Genomic DNA, 17,500 nt, shown 5'->3' with positions numbered 1-17,500 from the left:
CTGTCTGTCTGTCTGCCTGTCTGCCTGTCTGTCTGTCTGTCTGTCTGTCTGTCTGTCTGTCTGTCTGTCTGTCTGTCTGCCTGTCTGTCTGCCTGTCTGTCCATCTGTCTGCTTTCCCAGTGGGTTGAACCTCCGGTTATCAAGGAAAAGGGCACCGTGTCCACCGAGAGGGGAGGATGCAGGCAGATCTGAACAGAGGAAATTATTGGAGGCATCTGAATGCCGTCTTGTTGAAGTGTGTGCAATTAAGATGGGGGATAGCAGCCTGCTGATTGGGAGCAGCAGCAGCAGCAGGGAGGGCTGCTGTGTTATTTTGGAGCGTGCTGTGTTAAACAGGGTGTTAAAGGCAGATGTGTTAGACGTGAGTGTGTGTGCTGAGGTGAGGGGGAGTCAGCGAGAGTGGCATGTTTGGGTTATTTTCAAGTGCGTAGTCGTGTTTGTCGAGGAGCATGTGAGCTGAGCTTTGGTGTGCGTGGTGCTGGGGCGTGTTGTGATGAATCCAGAGGTGGTGGTGAAGTGCGGCTGTTTGAGAATATGTGTGTGTGTGTGTGTGTGTGTGTGCGTGTGTCTGTTTCCTCCCAGGGCGCTCCACCTCCCCAGCAAACTGCCTCTGCATGCATAATTAACCAGGATGACTGGGGAGGTAAAAATGTACACGTGTCTGTGTGCGTGTCTGTGTGCGTGTCAGTGTGCGTGTCTGTGTGCGTGTCAGTGTGCGTGTCAGTGTGTGTGTCAGTGTGCGTGTCTGTGTGCGTGTCTGTGTGCGTGTCAGTGTGCGTGTCTGTGTGCGTGTCAGTGTGCGTGTCAGTGTGTGTGTCAGTGTGCGTGTCTGTGTGCGTGTCAGTGTGCGTGTCTGTGTGCGTGTCAGTGTGCGTGTCAGTGTGTGTGTCAGTGTGCGTGTCTGTGTGCGTGTCAGTGTGTGTGTCAGTGTGCGTGTCTGTGTGCTTGTCAGTGTGCGTGTCAGTGTGCGTGTCTGTGTGCGTGTCTGTGTGCTTGTCAGTGTGCGTGTCTGTGTGCGTGTCAGTGTGTGTGTCTGTGTGCGTGTCAGTGTGCGTGTCAGTGTGTGTGTCAGTGTGCGTGTCTGTGTGCGTGTCAGTGTGCGTGTCTGTGTGCGTGTCAGTGTGCGTGTCAGTGTGTGTGTCAGTGTGCGTGTCTGTGTGCGTGTCAGTGTGCGTGTCTGTGTGCGTGTCTGTGTGCGTGTCTGTGTGCGTGTCAGTGTGCGTGTCTGTGTGCGTGTCAGTGTGTGTGTCTGTGTGCGTGTGAGTGTGCGTGTCAGTGTGCGTGTGTGTGTCAGTGTCAGTGTGTGTGTCAGTGTGTGTGTCAGTGTGCGTGTCAGTGTGCGTGTCAGTGTGAGTGTGCGTGTCAGTGTGTGTGTCAGTGTCAGTGTGCGTGTCAGTGTGCGTGTCAGTGTGAGTGTGCGTGTCAGTGTCAGTGTGCGTGTCAGTGTGCGTGTCAGTGCGTGTGTCAGTGTGTGTGTCAGTGTGTGTGTCAGTGTGTGTGTCAGTGTGTGTGTCAGTGTGCGTGTCAGTGCGTGTGTCAGTGTGTGTGTCAGTGTGTGTGTCAGTGTGTGTGTCAGTGTGCGTGTCAGTGTGCGTGTCAGTGCGTGTGTCAGTGTGTGTGTCAGTGTGCGTGTCAGTGTGTGTGTCAGTGTGCGTGTCAGTGTGCGTGTCAGTGTGTGTGTCAGTGTGTGTGTCAGTGTGTGTGTCTGTGTGTGTGTGTGGATCTCAAGCTGCCTCTGAAGATGATGCGATGAAAGAGGGAAAGGATAAAAAAAGAATGAAGGTCCAGTAACCAGTCGCAGCGCATTATGAACCATCCAGCAGAACAATCAGATTCACACTCCTCTCTTCCTTCACCCTTCCTTCCTTCCTTCCTTCCTTCCTTCCTTCCTTCCTTCCTTCCTTCCTTCCTTCCTTCCTTCCCCTCCTGTGCTTCCTTCCTTCCTTCCTTCCTTCCTTCCTTCCTTCCTTCCTTCCTTCCTTCCTTCCTTCCTTCCTTCCTTCCTTCCTGACAATATTAGATTTACAGGCAGACACATTCTGATGCTGGAGATCTGACGGTCCTCTCGGTCACGATTTTCTTCAGGAAATACACTCGTAAAAGCATATTCACATTCAAACTCTGATGTCACTTTAAGGTTTACAAATCTACAATAACAATGAAGCTGGTTATGAAGGCAGCTGCCTTGATGAGATTTGAAGTGGGCAGAGTCCAATACGATCAATCACACGTCCAGCAGCTCATGTTTGCCTGTTGTGGTGAAGCATTTGACTAATTATGGACCCCACTACCACGTAAGCTGGCGTACAATCTACCATTTTGCATGTGCCTCTGTGCGGGTGAGGTGTGTGTGTGTGGCGATCGCTGCGGCAGCTCATATTTCCCAGGAGCCCAGGTTGTAAAGCCCACTCAGTAAATCATCTATCCTCCTCTGTCCTCTGCGGCCCCTTCTCCATCATCCTCCTCTTCAAACTTATCATTCTATCACTTCCATCTAGCATCCCCCATCCTCAATCTCTCCCCCAGCCTCAAATGACTCCTTTCTCTCGCCTCCCTCAAGACCCCCAACGCCTTGTTGCCATTCTCCTCTCCAGTCAGGGCACGGGCCAGAGGAGGAGATCTGAGTGGAAAAGAAAGGGAGAGGAGGTTAAAACAGATGAGAGAAGGGCCTCTCGACACAGATACCATGGTGTTGAAAAACATCAAATACACACACAGATGCATAGACCGAAAACAACAACAGACAACCAATGTGGGTGTCTTGCTGTGTTAAGTGTGTGTGTGTGTGTGTTAAGTGTGTGTGTGTGTGTGTGTTAAGTGTGTGTGTGTGTGTGTGTGTTAAGTGTGTGTGTGTGTGTGTGTGTGTGTGTGTGTGTGTGTGTGTGTGTGTGTGTGTGTGTGTATGTATGTGTGTGCGTGTGTGTGTGTGTGTATTATATGCACACGAAGGACAGACGATGAGTGATGCGTGTTTGCTTCTTCTTCATTCCTCCTCCTCTGTGCACAAGCAGCAGCAGAATCAATGCTACCTAATAAACGGGCCGACAGAGAGGATTCAGCGATCTCAGCATGTACCCATCGTCCTCTCCTCTCTGACCCCTACTGAGGCAGGGAGCAGCGTGACATGACGTGGTGCATCCACAAATACAGCAGTCGGCTGGCTCCACAATGCATAGATAGCAGCGGAAGGAGGAGGTGCAGCGTGGAGGTGGAGAGGAGACGTGACAGGAATGCAGATGCCACTCACATATGGGTGTTTGAGAGAGAGGACAGGAGGAGGAAGGAAGGAAATTGATTGGGAAGAGGGTTTACTTGGCTTGTTTGCTTTGTTTTGTTTTTGTGAGAGACACACAAACAGGGAACGATCCAATGACGTAGTCTTCAAAATATGCTAATGTGGAGAAGAGCGGATGTGTCAGAAACACACACAAATCAACACACACATGGCATCACAACACTGTGTGCGTCGGTCCATCCTCTCTGCGGTGCTCGGCAAGCTTGGTCTGGCAGAACCCCACCCCTTGTCCCCTATAATGTTATTTAGGTCATTGTGTAAACAAGTGTCCTCACACACACATTCACACACACACACACATCACCACGGGTGAAGCACTGGTAAGCTGCAGCCAGGGGAGATAGAAGATAGTAGTATGGAGGACAGAGAATCTCCAGGGGAATCTATAGGTGTGTGTGTTATGGTGTGTATGTGTTTGCCTATGAATGTGTGTGTTTGTGTGTATATTCATGGGACAGCCAAAAGATGTGGGCCTGCATACATAAACACAAACGGAGCGACACTCACTCACAGACACATTCACGCACACACAAGAATAAATGCACACAATAATCCCACACTGCTTCACCTACTTGCACACACACACACACACACACACACACACACACACACACACACTGTGTGTTTCGGAGATGAATAATGCTACTCTGCGTCTGGTGGGATGCACCATTGTCCCCGGGGTGGTTTGAATGCCGGGATATTGTGCTGGAAACGGCTGACACACACACACACACACACACACACACACACACACACACAAGCTCAGTGCTCTGTCTCCAGGTGATTCTGTTCCTTTTATAGAGCAGAGCACTCTGCAACCTCCTCTCTTCCTTTCTCTTTTGTATGAATTCATAAGCACACATTCACAAACACACACACACACACACACACAAACGCATAAGCAGGAAAAAGATTACAAACATTGCCACGTGCACAGATACAATGGCAGAAACACACTCTCTGACACCCCTACTGGTGTACTTAAATCATGCACATGAACACACTTCCCACTTCCTCTTCCTCTGAGGTAATCTATGCAGGAAAGGACCGGGAGGAGGGAAATAGGTCTCCGTGGAACCTTTTATGAAACACTGCATCAAAGACAAACCTGATGATATCGCTTTACAAGTAAATCATTTTAATAACTAAAAGCGTTTAGAAAAATGGGGCTAAGTCTGGGGATCATAATTGATCCAAAACAATAATAATGAATAATTCATCATGTAAAGTCAGCTGGAAAGCTAAATAGCCAAAGAGGCGCTGGACGTGTGTTATGAACCAACGAGGATGTAATCTTCTTGCTGTGGCCTGCTGTGTTTGAACATTTGCCTGCTTTCAATCATGCACCCTGATCTATTAACACATCCACACTGCGGTTGTTATGATTGCTTATTTATTACTGGTAAGTAATTAAGTTCCAACATCTTTCTAGTTCCTCTTCCAGACATGTCAATCATTGCACCAGAGATTGCCTCACTTGTCTGCCCCTCCATCTTGAGAGGCTAAAAACTGATTCTGGAGCCGGCACCATTTAGGGGCCATTTTCTACACACACACACACACACACACACACACACACAAAAACATGCACGTTCACAAATACACGTGCACAATTTCTTAAAAGCTGGTGAAAATAACTGATAATACTGTATACGGGATGTGCACACTTGTGAGTGTTGAATGTTAGTGTGATCAAGTGTGAAACAACGATATCTTCAAAGGTTCTCAAAGAGGAAGAGAATTTAGCTTTGGCTTCAGGTGGATGTTAAAGTAGAATTAGACATTGAATACGAGAGGATAAAATGTAAGATGGATTAACCTGAGGCTCAACAGCACTAACACTCACAATTGTTCTCTCTTTTCTCTCGCCCCCTCTCTCCCTGCCTTCAGAACCCCAAACCCCCCTTCCCCCTTTCCTGTCTCACCTCCCCCTCCCAGCTCGGGCTGCAGTCGGAGGAAGTTATGCAGTCCTTCCGTGAGCGCAGCGGTGGTTACCACAGCAACCAACCCTGCTACCAGCAGGAGTCCCATGAATTATCCCGCCTGGAGACCTACCGACAACACCCGCATCATCCCCACCCCCAGCACCCGCTCCCAAGCCCCGGTCCACATCCAGGCCCAGGCCCCGGGCACAGCAGAACAGGCTATGAGGCTCATTCGCTGGCGAACCCCACGAGCATGACTCCGGCTGGAGGACCGGTAACTGGAGGAGGACCCAAGGACTGTTATAGCCAGCAAGCATACCCTGGTTACCCAGGCAATGTTGGAGGGAATGAGAGTGGAAATGGGGGCTCAGCACCTTCGCAGACAAAGAAAGCCTACAGAGGAAGCAAAGTGCCCCCACCAAACCCCAGTCAGCACCTACAGGGTCCTGGGGCCTATAGTAACCACATGGGCCCTGGGAGTTACTCAGCCCAGTATTTAAGTGAGGGCCAACTCCAGCAGAAATGGGAGGACTCTGCCCAGTTAGCACAGTATGACCAGGAGATGGTGGGGCGTATAGAGGCTGGTGGTACCCCTGCACCTGTCTCCTCCCAGTACATTGACCAAACCATGCTGGGCCACACCCAGACCCAGTGCCACCAGCCCTCCACCCCTGCCTATACCAGCCCCCACCATCAGGCCCACCCCCCTAACCCTGCCCCTTCCCCTCTCATGTATCCCCAGAGTCACCTTCACTACCCCCAGCACTCAGCCTCTCCTTCGCCATACATGGAAAAGTGTAGCCCAATGCCCCACTGTTATAAAGGTTACAGCATTCCCTCAAATTCCCAGTATGGCAGACAAATGAGCAGCCACAGCAGTCTGAAGCCGGGGGGTTACAGGTCGACCCAGAACAGTTATGGCTACCAGCAGCCTCCCTCCAGAGGTTATGAGCAGCAGCCCCCTTTACAGGCCATGACCAACCCCCAGGAGCCCCACCCTAAATACCAACACTACAGCCAACCACAACAAAACTACTGTCTCTCAGAGCTGTCTGTCAGATCACCAGAACAGTATTATCAGACTTGTAGCCCCTCCTCAAGCCACTCTCCAGCACGCTCTGTAGGACGCTCCCCCTCGTACAGCTCCACCCCTTCACCACTAATGACCAATCCAGAGTCATTCCAGTATGGTCAACCTCCTATGACCCCTGGGGCAGCATCCTCCTCTTCGTCCTCTTCAGTTGGCATGCAGGAGCAAGCCAGCACCAATACCATGTTGATGCCCCCTCGCCCACACCCCTCGCCCAATGTGCCCCATGCAGCCCCCCACAGCTACACCACCACACCGCAGGTCCCCACCATGAAAGAACGCTTCTCGGAGAAGCTGTTGTCAAACCCCAGCTTGTGGAGTCTGAATGCCCTCACCTCTCAGGTAGAGAACATCTCTAATAATGTCCAGCAGTTGCTGCTATCAGAGGCCCTGGTGGCCAACAAGAAAGGTGGTAAGCGCAGCAGTGGAGGTAGCAACAGCAGTGCTGGAAGCGGAGCATCTATCAAGAAGGGTGAGGAGTACAAATGTCCTCCATATCCAGATAGTGGTGGTAGTGGTAGTATTGGTGGAGGCCCAATGCAAGACCCTTACTCTACCCCACAGCACCAGCCTTTGCCAATGGAACTCCATGAGGGAGGCTACTCCAGCAGTAGTGATGAACAACTGGAGAGGGGTTACTACTACTGTGGCCAGGGCAGAAGTCCAGCACAGGCTCCCAATAACACACAACTCAGCCTGGACACAGCCTCTTCATGCTCCATGACTTCTCCAGATGATATGTCCACCAGGTCTGGAGACTCAGGACTGCACAACCTTACCCCTGACCCTACTCAATGTCGGTCAGGGCAGGGAGGGGATGGCATGAATACTCCAGTAAAGAGCATTGGCGATGAGAGGTCTCCTACAAGCATTACAATCCCCAGTCCAATGAAACAAGAAAGGGACTCCCCTTTAGATATACAACATATCAACGAGCCTGTCAAAGAGAACTTTGAAGAATCAGCCTGGACAGAAAAATCAGCTGACAAAGAGGAGGTATCAACAGAGAAATCTCCTGACAGCGAGAGAGATTCAGACACAACTAAATCTACAGAGAATCTGGAGAAATGGTCAGATGAAGAGAAATGTCCAGCTCTCTACAGCAAAGTAAACAAAGGAATGACAGAAAAAATATATTGCTACAAGGAGACATTGTACCAAACAGTCCAGAGCAAATATGACCCTGATACAAGAGACTCAGTTGAACAGTCCCCAGCAGCTCTCTCTGACTCCAGCCACAAGGAACACTTTGGCCATGAGATGAAAATAGAAGCGTTCAAATCTGAGTCTCCAACTGCATCTGAGAGCTCAGTCAAAACATTGCCTTTTATATCTAGAGGTGACCTTGAACAGGATCAATATTCCACAGAGAAGGAGGACAGCTCAGAGAACACCTCTCCAACCCAAGTCAAGGCCTTGGACGAGAGCAACTCAGTCAAGAGAGAGAGCAGAGATGAGGAAGATGAAGAGGAGGGGGAGGAGGATGAGAGTGCACAGGATGAGGCAGAAGAAGAGGGAGAAGGAGAAATACTGAAACAACAACATTCTCTTTCCTCTCCTTTGTCTGTAGGGGTTAGGGGGGAACTGGAGGAGGGGGAGAAAGTGTCATTGACTGAGGATTACATTAACAGAGATGGGCAAGAGAAGTCATCTGGGGATCTCTGCAGCAGGACAGAGGGTCAGAGTACAGAGCTCCATACTGACAATGAGCCTGCAGCCCATCCCAATGCAGCAGCAGCAGATGCTTCTGCATGGGAGTCAGCCATTGGTGACACTGCTCCTCAGCCTCAGTCTGCTATGCCAGTCTTCTCAGCGCTCAATGATAAGACAACACCTCCAGCTCAGGCCAGGGATCATATTGATCACAGTGATGCTAAAGTGCTGGAGCCAGACTCTCCTCAGCTGCCAGGGAAGTCGATACTTCCCTCACCCCCCTCCTGGGCAGACACTCCACCCTCCCCCCAAAAAGGGGATGAAGACATGGAGCTGGGCATCAGCTGCGCCAGTGCAGTGACTCCCTTGGCCAAGCCAGAACCTGTGGCCCCATCTGCTCAGCCGAGGGCATTTGGACGTAAGCATGCAAGGGGTAGAAGAAGAATCATGCATTCAGGTGTGGGAATCAGGCGACATCTAATCTTGGAGAGGGAGGGAGAAAGGGAAGAGGAAGGAGCTCCCTCGCTTACACAGAAACCCTGCATCCCTGCAAGCAAAACTATGTTATTCTCGGATCCATTGGACCTCCATCAGGAATCTATTGTAAGCCAGACTCCCAAAATGCTAACAGATGGTTTTCGGTCGAGAATGTGCACTCGCTCATTCAATGCACCAGATTTGCCACCCAAAGTTGAGCCTCATGTGAAGAGAAAACCAGGCCCAAAACCAGGTTCAAAGGCTGGGCTCAAACCAGGGACAAAAACGGGAGTAAAGCCAGGTCCAAAACCAGGTCTTAAACCTGGCCTTAAGCCTGGACCAAAGCCAGGGCCAAAACATATACCTAAATCAGGACCTAAACCAGGACCAAAACCTGTGCTAAATGAATTAGAGCCGCCACAGAAAATTGAAACACCTGTGAAACGAAAACCAGGACCCAAACCAGGCTCAAAAACTGGGCCAAAATCTGGATCAAAAACTGGACTAAACCCTAGTCTAAAACCAGCTCTAAAGCCAGGTCCAAATCCAGGACCCAAGCATACAGATGTTTTGCTTCCCGATGACACTGCACCCATCAAGGCCTCAGTGGGTCGCCCTAAAGGCTCAGTTTCTAAGGCAAAGCTGGTACAGGAAGAAGAAACCATTCAACCTTTGACAGGACTGCAGAGCGCGGCCAAGAAGAGCCAAAAAGCTTTAACAGCACAAGTAACCCAGGATGCTAAACCAGTAAACCAGGACGAAAAACAAGTAAACCATGAGGTTACGGCTCCAGAGAAGGAGGGTAAGAACATGGTCTTAAGATCCAGAAAGCCCTCACAAGAAAAACTGTCTAAAGAAAAAGTCACAGGGGAAGATATTTTTCCCCAGACACTAACTGATGATTCTCCAAAAGTAGAGGAACCTGTTTATGTGGAACAAACTCCAACTTCCATTCCTTATGCAGTCAAAAACACAGATGTTTCAGCAGACCCACTTGCAACAATTCCCACACCAGTCCTAACGGAACAATCTGAAGTAAAGACATTACTTCCATTAAAACAGAAATCTAGCCCAGAACTTTCTACAACACCAGCAAAGAAAAAGAGGGGTCCAAAGCCCAAACCAAAACCCTTATCACCTCAACCATCTCTAGTGGAACAGGTTGTCTCTACACTGAAAGAGAAGGGTGTCCGTGGCCCCAAAAGAAAGCGAGGGCCACCCAAGAAAGTCTCTGTGGTCACTCCTCCACCCAAAGACACTCCTCCAAACACCAGTGAGACGGACATCACTAGTGATGTGCCTGTGGTGCCTCCTCAATGCCCCACAAAAACAAAAGTTCTCCCACCACGCAAAGGCAGAGGACAGAAATACGAGGCCATGGTGCAGAAAATTACATCTCCAAGCTCAAAGAAACACCTCCCAATTCCCCAGATGGACAGCAATCTATGTGATGATGTGACGCCCAGGGCTTTGCCTCCACTCCTAAAGGAAGGTGAGCCATCTATGCTCATAAATAGCATTGAGGTGATAGAGGGAAAAGTAAAAAGCATAGATTCTAGACAGGAAGTACTGAAACAACTTGAAGGAGTAGTGAGAAAAAAGGAGATGGCACAAGGAAGATATGCTTCAACAGCCGAGGAGGTGAGACAAGGGATGGAAGAAGGGATTGAGAATAAGGAGGAGACCGGACAAGAACACATTAAACCAGGGGTACAGCATGGTGTCAGGGCTGACAAAGTGTGGAGCTCAATGGAAGCTCCAGTTGAAGCCAGGTCTCTAGGAGAGTGGACACAACAGGCCTCAAAAGGTGTATCATCTGCTCCCACTAAGTCCACCAGAACTAAAAGGAAGAGATGGGCCATGGTGGAGAGCACAGATGCCTCAATAGTAGCCTTGGAAGCCGGGAGCCTAATAGTTACAACACCAAGGCTAGCCAAGCAGAGGGCCATTAAAAACAACCATGAGATGCATCTGAAACAGAGGAGAAAGAAAAGAAAGGGCCAAGCCCCTCTAGAAGAAACAGAGACAGTTGAGGAGAAAAACATTGAATCAGTAGAACAACAGGAGAGGGTAGGAGAGACGGTAACCCCCACAGAGTCCACAATACCTCTGCCAATCAGCGTAGATGAGATCACAGAAGCCCCCCAGGTAACCAGCAGAGAACTCATTCAGAAACCTAAGAGAGGCAGAAAACCTTCCGCAAATCCTACTCAGCGGAAACGAGGCAAAACCTCAGAGCAGATTCCTGGCAAGCCAATGAAGATCCACAAAAAGCCTGGGCCAAAACCTGGGATGAAAGACGCCATGGAGGTTATTGAAGCAGTAGTAAGGGCTGCAGGATTTGAACGGGACGAAAAAGAGGAGAGAGAAAAAGAAGAAATGGAAAGAAGGGAAACAGAGGAGACGGACAAAGTAGAAACGCGTATCGTGGGTCCTGTCGTGACAATATCCGAAAAGCAGACTGAGATCATTTCTGTGAAAAGAATCAGGCGCAAACCAGTCCATCAAAGTTCTAAACTGTCTTTCTGTCCTTATGTACGGATTAACAACTCCAGAGACTTTTCTTCCTGGTGTGCCATCGTCAACAAGCCTGAGGATGCAGTGGTATTTCAGAGACGTAGAAAAAAGGGCATACTCAGAATGAGGAATCCTATCACAGTTGCAAAAATAGTGCCACACACTGCTGCCATGCTACAAGGACCCTTGGTGAAAATAAATCTCATTGACAGGTGTCTTACATGTTGCCTGTGTGGAAAGCCAGCAAATTACAGAGACCTAGGTGATTTGTGTGGACCCTACTACACAGAGGATGGCGTTCCACGGAAAATGTTGACGATGGAACACACAGAATCCGTCAGGGAAGAGACACAGAAAACTAATGACAACAACAGTAGCAGCAGTGAAGAACCAAGCTCCTCAAAGAGCGAGGGTGACGGCAGCACAGAAAAGGAGAGCAATACAGAGGCTTTCACTCAAGAGGGCAGTAGTAGCAGGCACCATTGGCGCTACCGGCGGGCAGAAAGAACAGAGAGGACGGGTCAGGAGAGTGGTCCTCGAAGATTAACTCTCCGAGAGAGGTTCAGGAGGATGAAGCAGCTCCAGGCCATCAGCACGGGGGCCTCAAGTGACCAAGAGGGTGGTGACAGCATGTTCAAAAGGCTACAAGTGGAGGCAGAGGCTAAAGAGCACTGGGCCCATGAAAACTGTGCCATCTGGACCAAGGGAGTAATTATGGTAGCTGGGAGGCTATACGGACTGAGGGAGGCCGCCAGCAACTCAGCACAAATGGTACGATAGCAATCAACACTCTATTCTAAAATGTGTGCATGCTTAAGTTAAGTAAATTAAGAAAATTAAGTACAAATAAATGGAATAATATGCAGCTTGTTTGAGAAATTGACGTTAACATTTTGACATTTTCTCCTCTTTTCACCCTCTCTATCCCTATGTCCCTCTATCGGTCAATTTGTTTGTCTCTTTGTTGAATCTCGGTCCATATGTCCGTCGTTCTGACTAACCCCAGAGCTGCTACAAGTGCCAGGTTGTGGGAGCGTCCCTCAGCTGCTGTTGGAGAGGCTGCTCTCATAAATACCACTATGTCTGCGCCAAAGAGATAGGTAAGAGACCGCAGCGAGAGAAGGAAAAAGGCAACAAGGGATGAAAAGGGGAGAAAAGCCATGGACAGGGAGGAGAAAGGAGGAAGTTGGGGATGGGAAATTGAACGTGGCTTTAGAGGGTTGTGGGGAAGGGAGAAATTAAGGCAGGTAGAAAAGAAAAGAGAAAAATGAAAGGGAAGAAAGCGAGGGGAGGGAAAGTGGATGTGGGGAAAATGCATCAGGAAGTGACATTATTGAGTGTGAGAAGAGATGTCTGAGAGTGCTAAGAGAGAGCAAAAGAGGGAAGGAGGGAGGGGAAAGAGGTAGGGATCCTTGAATAAAAGGGATGATGAGGGGAAGGTGGGCATCCTGGAGTGTGCAAGAGGGAGAGGGGGAAGAGATGGAGGGTGGACGCTGTGCATGTGTGCATTATTGACCACAAACCCTGTGGCTTCATCCATCCATGTTGGTGTCTGGGGACTGGATGTGTGTGTGTGTGTGTGTGTGTGTGTGTGTGTGTGTGCGTCTTACAACCACACCCCCTTCAGTGCTTGTGTGCGTGTCCCTGGTCATTGAGTGTCTGTGTGTTGTTGTACGGCTTCCCCTTACATTACCTCATCCCAAGGAAGCAGTGTGAGGATCAGAAGGCGGCCACGTCGGCCTTTAGCCAGCACAGGGAGCCGTTTTAATCCTGCTGAGTGCACCGGCCATATCTGACTGTCTGTCTGCATCGCAACTTATCCACTCAATGTCTCTCTCTCTCTCTCTCTCTCTCTCTCTCTCCCTCCCTGGCTCTGCCTCTTTCTTACTCATTTTTCTTTGGCTGGGTTGTTGTGTGCATTCGCCTCATGCTATTTGTTTCATTCATTGTTACTGTCTATATCGAGCTTATTTCTTTTCTTTTCTCTCTCTCTCCCTGGCTAGGCTGCACATTCCACGAGGATGATTTCTCTATAAAATGTCCTAAACATGAGGTAAGAAAATAAAAACCTTTAGACTAGTGAATACATTTATATCAATTTTTCAGTTAAATCAGTTATTGGGGTTTAAAATCGTTGACCAAATTATTACTACATCGTTCTTTCACAGTGGGTCATGCATAGAATACATATTTAAGTGTGGATATGATTTGGTATCACCCCTTGTAAAAGCCTCTCCGGCCTTAGTGTTCAGATGTCCAGTTGTAGGTGTGTGTTCCTATTAATACTGCTCCAATCCCCCCCATCCCTCTCGCCAAAGAAATACACAAATGAAATGGGTTCACACATCGCTGTCACAAGCAGCAGCACGATGGCTGGAGAGATGATACAGTGCAGAGAAGGAATCAAAGGACGCAACAGGAGGGTTCCCGGTCCGTTGTACACCTGTACCCTTCATCCATTCCCTCCGATTACTGACCGATGTTTCCAAATCAATATGTTCCCAATGACCTTGGCAAGCTGAACCCATATCAACCACTCACTTGCCCTTCATGTCGTGCTGTCACTCAACGACCACCGCACCTACAATGGGTCACCGTGTTTGTGTTATTATAAACAGCCCATCCACAATCAACTCTCCTGCAGGACAGGCGCCATCTGGTGGTGGCGTATTTACACTGCAGCACAGAGAGGAAGGTCAAATGCTGAGGGATGGGGGGAGGGAAGTAGAGAGGGAGAGATGCTGACATTCAGCAGGGAGCAGCGGTGCATTGAGGCAGCAGTGGCAGTAGCCTCCCTCCCTTCCTCCCTTCCTCCCTTCCTCCCTTCCTTCCTCCCTTCCTCCCTTCCTCCCTTCCTCCCTTCCTCCCTTCCTCCCTTCCTTCCTCCCTTCCTTCCTTCCTTCCTTCCTTCCTTCCTTCCTTCCTCCCTTCCTCCCTTCCTTCCTCCCTTCCTCCCTTCCTTCCTTCCTTCCTCCCTCCCTCCCTCCCTCACTCCCTCACTCCCTCACTCCCTTACTCCCTTCCTCCCTTCCTCCCTCCCTTCCTCCCTTCCTCCCTTCCTCCCTTCCTTCCTCCCTCCCTCCCGTCCTTCCTTCCTTCCTTCCTTCCTTCCTCTCTCCCCTCTCTCCTCTCTGCATCTCTCTTTCCTTCCCTCCCTCCCTCCCTCTTCCTCCCTCTCTCCTCTCTGCATCTCTCTTTCCCTCCCTCCCTCCCTCCCTCTTCCTTCCTCTCTCCACTCCCTCTTTCCTGTTCTCCTCTGTGCAGACTGACAGGGATGAAAATCTGGCTGCTGATCAAAACACCCCACCCAGCATCACTGCCTGCAATTCTCCCAACATGCTCTCTCCACCCTTTCTCTCTCCCTCTTCCTCTTGTTATTTCTTCCCCCCACCCCCCATCCCCCTTATTTTGCTTGTGCGACTCCCTGCTGTTCCAGCTCCCTCACTCTGTTCACCCCTCATCTCCTGCGTGCTCCCTTTTACCACTCTTTCAGTCATCATCCCTTCATCCCTTCCTCCATCTTTCTCTCTCATCTCCTCTCTCCGCCTCTCCTCACCTCAACTCCCACGTCTAAGCGGCAGAAATAGAGTATGTGAAAGAGAAAGAAAAAGGAGAGCAAGACACAGAGAGAGAGAGAGAGAGAGAGAGAGAGAGAGAGGGAGAGATTGTTGTTAGCGGGCTGAGGCAGAGCTGTCATCATCTGAGGGATCTGAGGGTCTGTGCAGAGCCAATTTACACTGAGCCGCCTAATCAAAGGGAAGAGCAGACACATACGTACATGCACACACACACACATGTTGCCTTCAGCTGTGGCTATCCAGAGCTAAGGGACACACACTGCGTCCACACAGGTCCATTAATGGGTTACCTGTAAGCTCAGATACACAGAGAGGCAGGCAGAGAGGGGAAGAAACTGTTTTGTGCAGCGGCTGAGAGATCACAAGACGAATGGGGGCAGTTAGATCAGAGAGCAGGAATGGAAGAGAAAGAAGGGCAACAAGAGGGACAGGTAGCACTCGGCGATGGAGAAAGTGAGAAAAAAAGATTGAAGGTTTAAAAGAGTGAGTTCCTCCAGAGAGGAAACAGAAAGATAAAAGACAGAGAGCAAACGCTGCTGGTCTGAGTCCCGGCCATAAGGATGGATAAAGAGGGAAGACGGAAAGGGTGAACGAGAGATACCGGGCGTCTGCGGAGGAGGACGAGGGGGAAGAAAGCGCTCTACCGCCACCACACCAGCTCAATTAGTCGGTGTTCCCACTGAGTCTTTCACAGTGGAGCTGGTTCACTATGCTGCATCCATCTCCTGCACACTGCAGCTCACTCAATGTCTGCAGACCTGCACAGGAGCTCTCGCTGCGCTGCATGTATACAGACATGTTTCCATTAAAACACACACTGCATGTTCTGCTGTGTAGTGACTCAAAGCCTCTGGCTCTCTCTTTTCTTCCTCTCTGTGACTTGAATTCATGTCAATGTCTCTTTCCCTTTTTCGCCAGGACCTGTAAGATATTCCAGTTCACCACCTCCACCATCAACACCACCTCTCAGCCAAGCGAGCATCACCTATCCAGCAAGGCAAACAAAGATGCTGTCCATACAGCCACCTACACCTAGAAGACACGGTGGTGACGGACAGGCGCGTCGGCCCGTGGGGCTGGGGGAGGATAACAGGCTGCGATGAGGTGGAGCTGCAAACCCTGGAGGACGACTCCGCAGAGAATAGCTGATCCCTGAACTCGGCCTGGAAATGTGTTTCCCCGACTGAGCCCGTTACTGGAAGGCAGAGGGCAGAAGGTAGAAGGCAGAGGGCAGAGGGCAGAGGGCAGAGGGCAGAAGGCAGAGGGTAGAGGGTAGAAGGCAGAGGGCAGAGGGCAGAGGGCAGAGGGCAGAGGGTAGAAGGCAGAGGGTAGAAGGCAGAGGGCAGAGGGTAGAAGGCAGAGGGCAGAGGGTAGAAGGCAGAGGGCAGAGGGCAGAGGGTAGAAGGCAGAGGGTAGAAGGCAGAGGGCAGAGGGCAGAGGGTAGAGGGCAGAGGGCAGAGGGCAGAAGGCAGAGGGCAGAGGGTAGAAGGCAGAGGGCAGAGGGCAGAGGGCAGAGGGCAGAGGGTAGAAGGCAGAGGGTAGAAGGCAGAGGGCAGAGGGTAGAAGGCAGAGGGCAGAGGGCAGAGGGCAGAGGGCAGAGGGCAGAGGGCAGAGGGCAGAGGGCAGAGGGCAGAAGGCAGAGGGCAGAGGGTAGAAGGCAGAGGGCAGAGGGCTAGAGGGCAGAGGCAGAGGGTAGAAGGCAGAGGGCAGAGGGTAGAAGGCAGAAGGCAGAGGGCAGAGGGCAGAAGGCAGAGGGCAGAGGGTAGAAGGCAGAGGGCAGAGGGCAGAAGGCAGAGGGTAGAGGGTAGAGGGCAGAGGGCAGAGGGCAGAAGGCAGAGGGTAGAGGGCAGAAGGCAGAGGGCAGAAGGCAGAGGGCAGAAGGCAGAGGGCAGAGGGCAGAGGGCAGAGGGCAGAGGGCAGAAGGCAGAGGGCAGAGGGCAGAAGGCAGAAGGCAGAGGGCAGAAGGCAGAGGGCAGAGGGCAGAAGGCAGAGGGCAGAGGGCAGAAGGTAGAAGGTAGAAGGTAGCGGCTCTGTTTAACAGGAGGATAGACTGTGCTTCAGAGGCTGTGTGCCTAGAGCCCAGTGCACGGGGTGGCTGTTTGTAATGCAGAGCGAGCTGTGTGTGTGTGTGTGTGTGTGTGTGTGTGTGTGTGTGTGTGTGTGTGTGTGTGTGTGTGTGTGTGTGTGTTCTGCCTTCGGATGGGTTGCTATCATATTCAGACACCTGGCGGTCACTGATTGGACGGGAGCATCCCTCTGGCCACCTTGTCTGTGGGCCAAGAGGTGTGTATGCTTGTGTGTGCGTGTGTGTGTGTGTGTGTGTGTGTGTGTGTGTGTGTGTGTGTGTGCGTGTGTGTGTGTGTGTGTGGTAACCACAATGTCATTCTAAAGCCACGTCATCAGTGTGTTTGTGCCTCATGCGTCTGTGTGAGTGAAGAAGTTCATCTCCAATTCGAGAAGTCATTGCATCCAAAAAGCAGCAGCCAACCACTGGATGTCCTCAATGTGCAAACAAGGAAACTGTACATGGAGATATTCTGATATTGAAGAGTTAAGAAAAAAAAGGACGCAGTATTTTAATATAGTGCTCTTATCTTCGGAGATGTATTTTGATGTGCATTATGACTATACGACATCATTGCGTCACCCTTGGTATGTGTCAGGCTTTGTTGTAATTCAGAAATTTAAAAAAAGAAGAAAAAATAAAAAAGATAACTCTGTTTAAGAGTGTTACTCCAGTTCAAGCGTGTGCACATTCAATATGTACAGAAGACGCCGCCATCATCACTCCACAGGTTGCAGGGCTCCGAGGGTCCAACCGGGGGTCAGGTCGTCTCACATCGATGTACAGTTCAGAAGTATTGCTGTTAAACATGATGTAGGATTATTTCACCAACCACAGCAACGCAGAAAGATATACATTCAATACAGATTTCACAACACACAACAGTCTGTTTGCGTATCT

General features: G+C 50.3%; 1 protein-coding gene across 2 annotated transcripts; it reads left to right on the top strand.

Annotated features, from left to right (window-relative positions):
• The first annotated feature begins 5,238 nt into the window (after positions 1-5,238).
• On the top strand, positions 5,239-15,806 carry LOC117735711 (retinoic acid-induced protein 1). Of its 2 annotated transcripts, XM_034540534.1 has the most exons (4): positions 5,239-11,728; positions 11,964-12,057; positions 12,961-13,010; positions 15,454-15,806. In XM_034540534.1, exons 1-4 carry the CDS (start codon positions 5,258-5,260, stop codon positions 15,460-15,462), a joined length of 6,624 nt encoding a protein of 2,207 aa, XP_034396425.1. In that variant the 5' UTR covers positions 5,239-5,257; the 3' UTR covers positions 15,463-15,806. The 2 variants fall into 2 exon arrangements, with proteins under 2 accessions (XP_034396425.1, XP_034396424.1); XM_034540533.1 differs by lacking the exon at positions 11,964-12,057 and having other exon boundaries at positions 5,258-11,728.
• The last annotated feature ends 1,694 nt before the right edge of the window (positions 15,807-17,500 follow it).

Source organism: Cyclopterus lumpus, chromosome 8, assembly GCF_009769545.1.
Source record: "Cyclopterus lumpus isolate fCycLum1 chromosome 8, fCycLum1.pri, whole genome shotgun sequence".
Classification (NCBI taxonomy): domain Eukaryota; kingdom Metazoa; phylum Chordata; class Actinopteri; order Perciformes; family Cyclopteridae; genus Cyclopterus; species Cyclopterus lumpus.
This window is presented reverse-complemented; position numbering and strand designations above follow the sequence as displayed.

What these genes read in the sequence shown, in the direction of transcription:
- LOC117735711 (XM_034540534.1), top strand. Translation starts at nt 5,258, where the DNA reads ATGCAGTCCTTCCGTGAGCGCAGCGGTGGTTACCACAGCAACCAACCC. An exon ending in CCAGCAACTCAGCACAAATG is followed by an intron (nt 11,729 to 11,963) that starts GTACGATAGCAA and finishes GACTAACCCCAG; the next exon opens with AGCTGCTACAAGTGCCAGGT. An exon ending in TGTCTGCGCCAAAGAGATAG is followed by an intron (nt 12,058 to 12,960) that starts GTAAGAGACCGC and finishes CTCCCTGGCTAG; the next exon opens with GCTGCACATTCCACGAGGAT.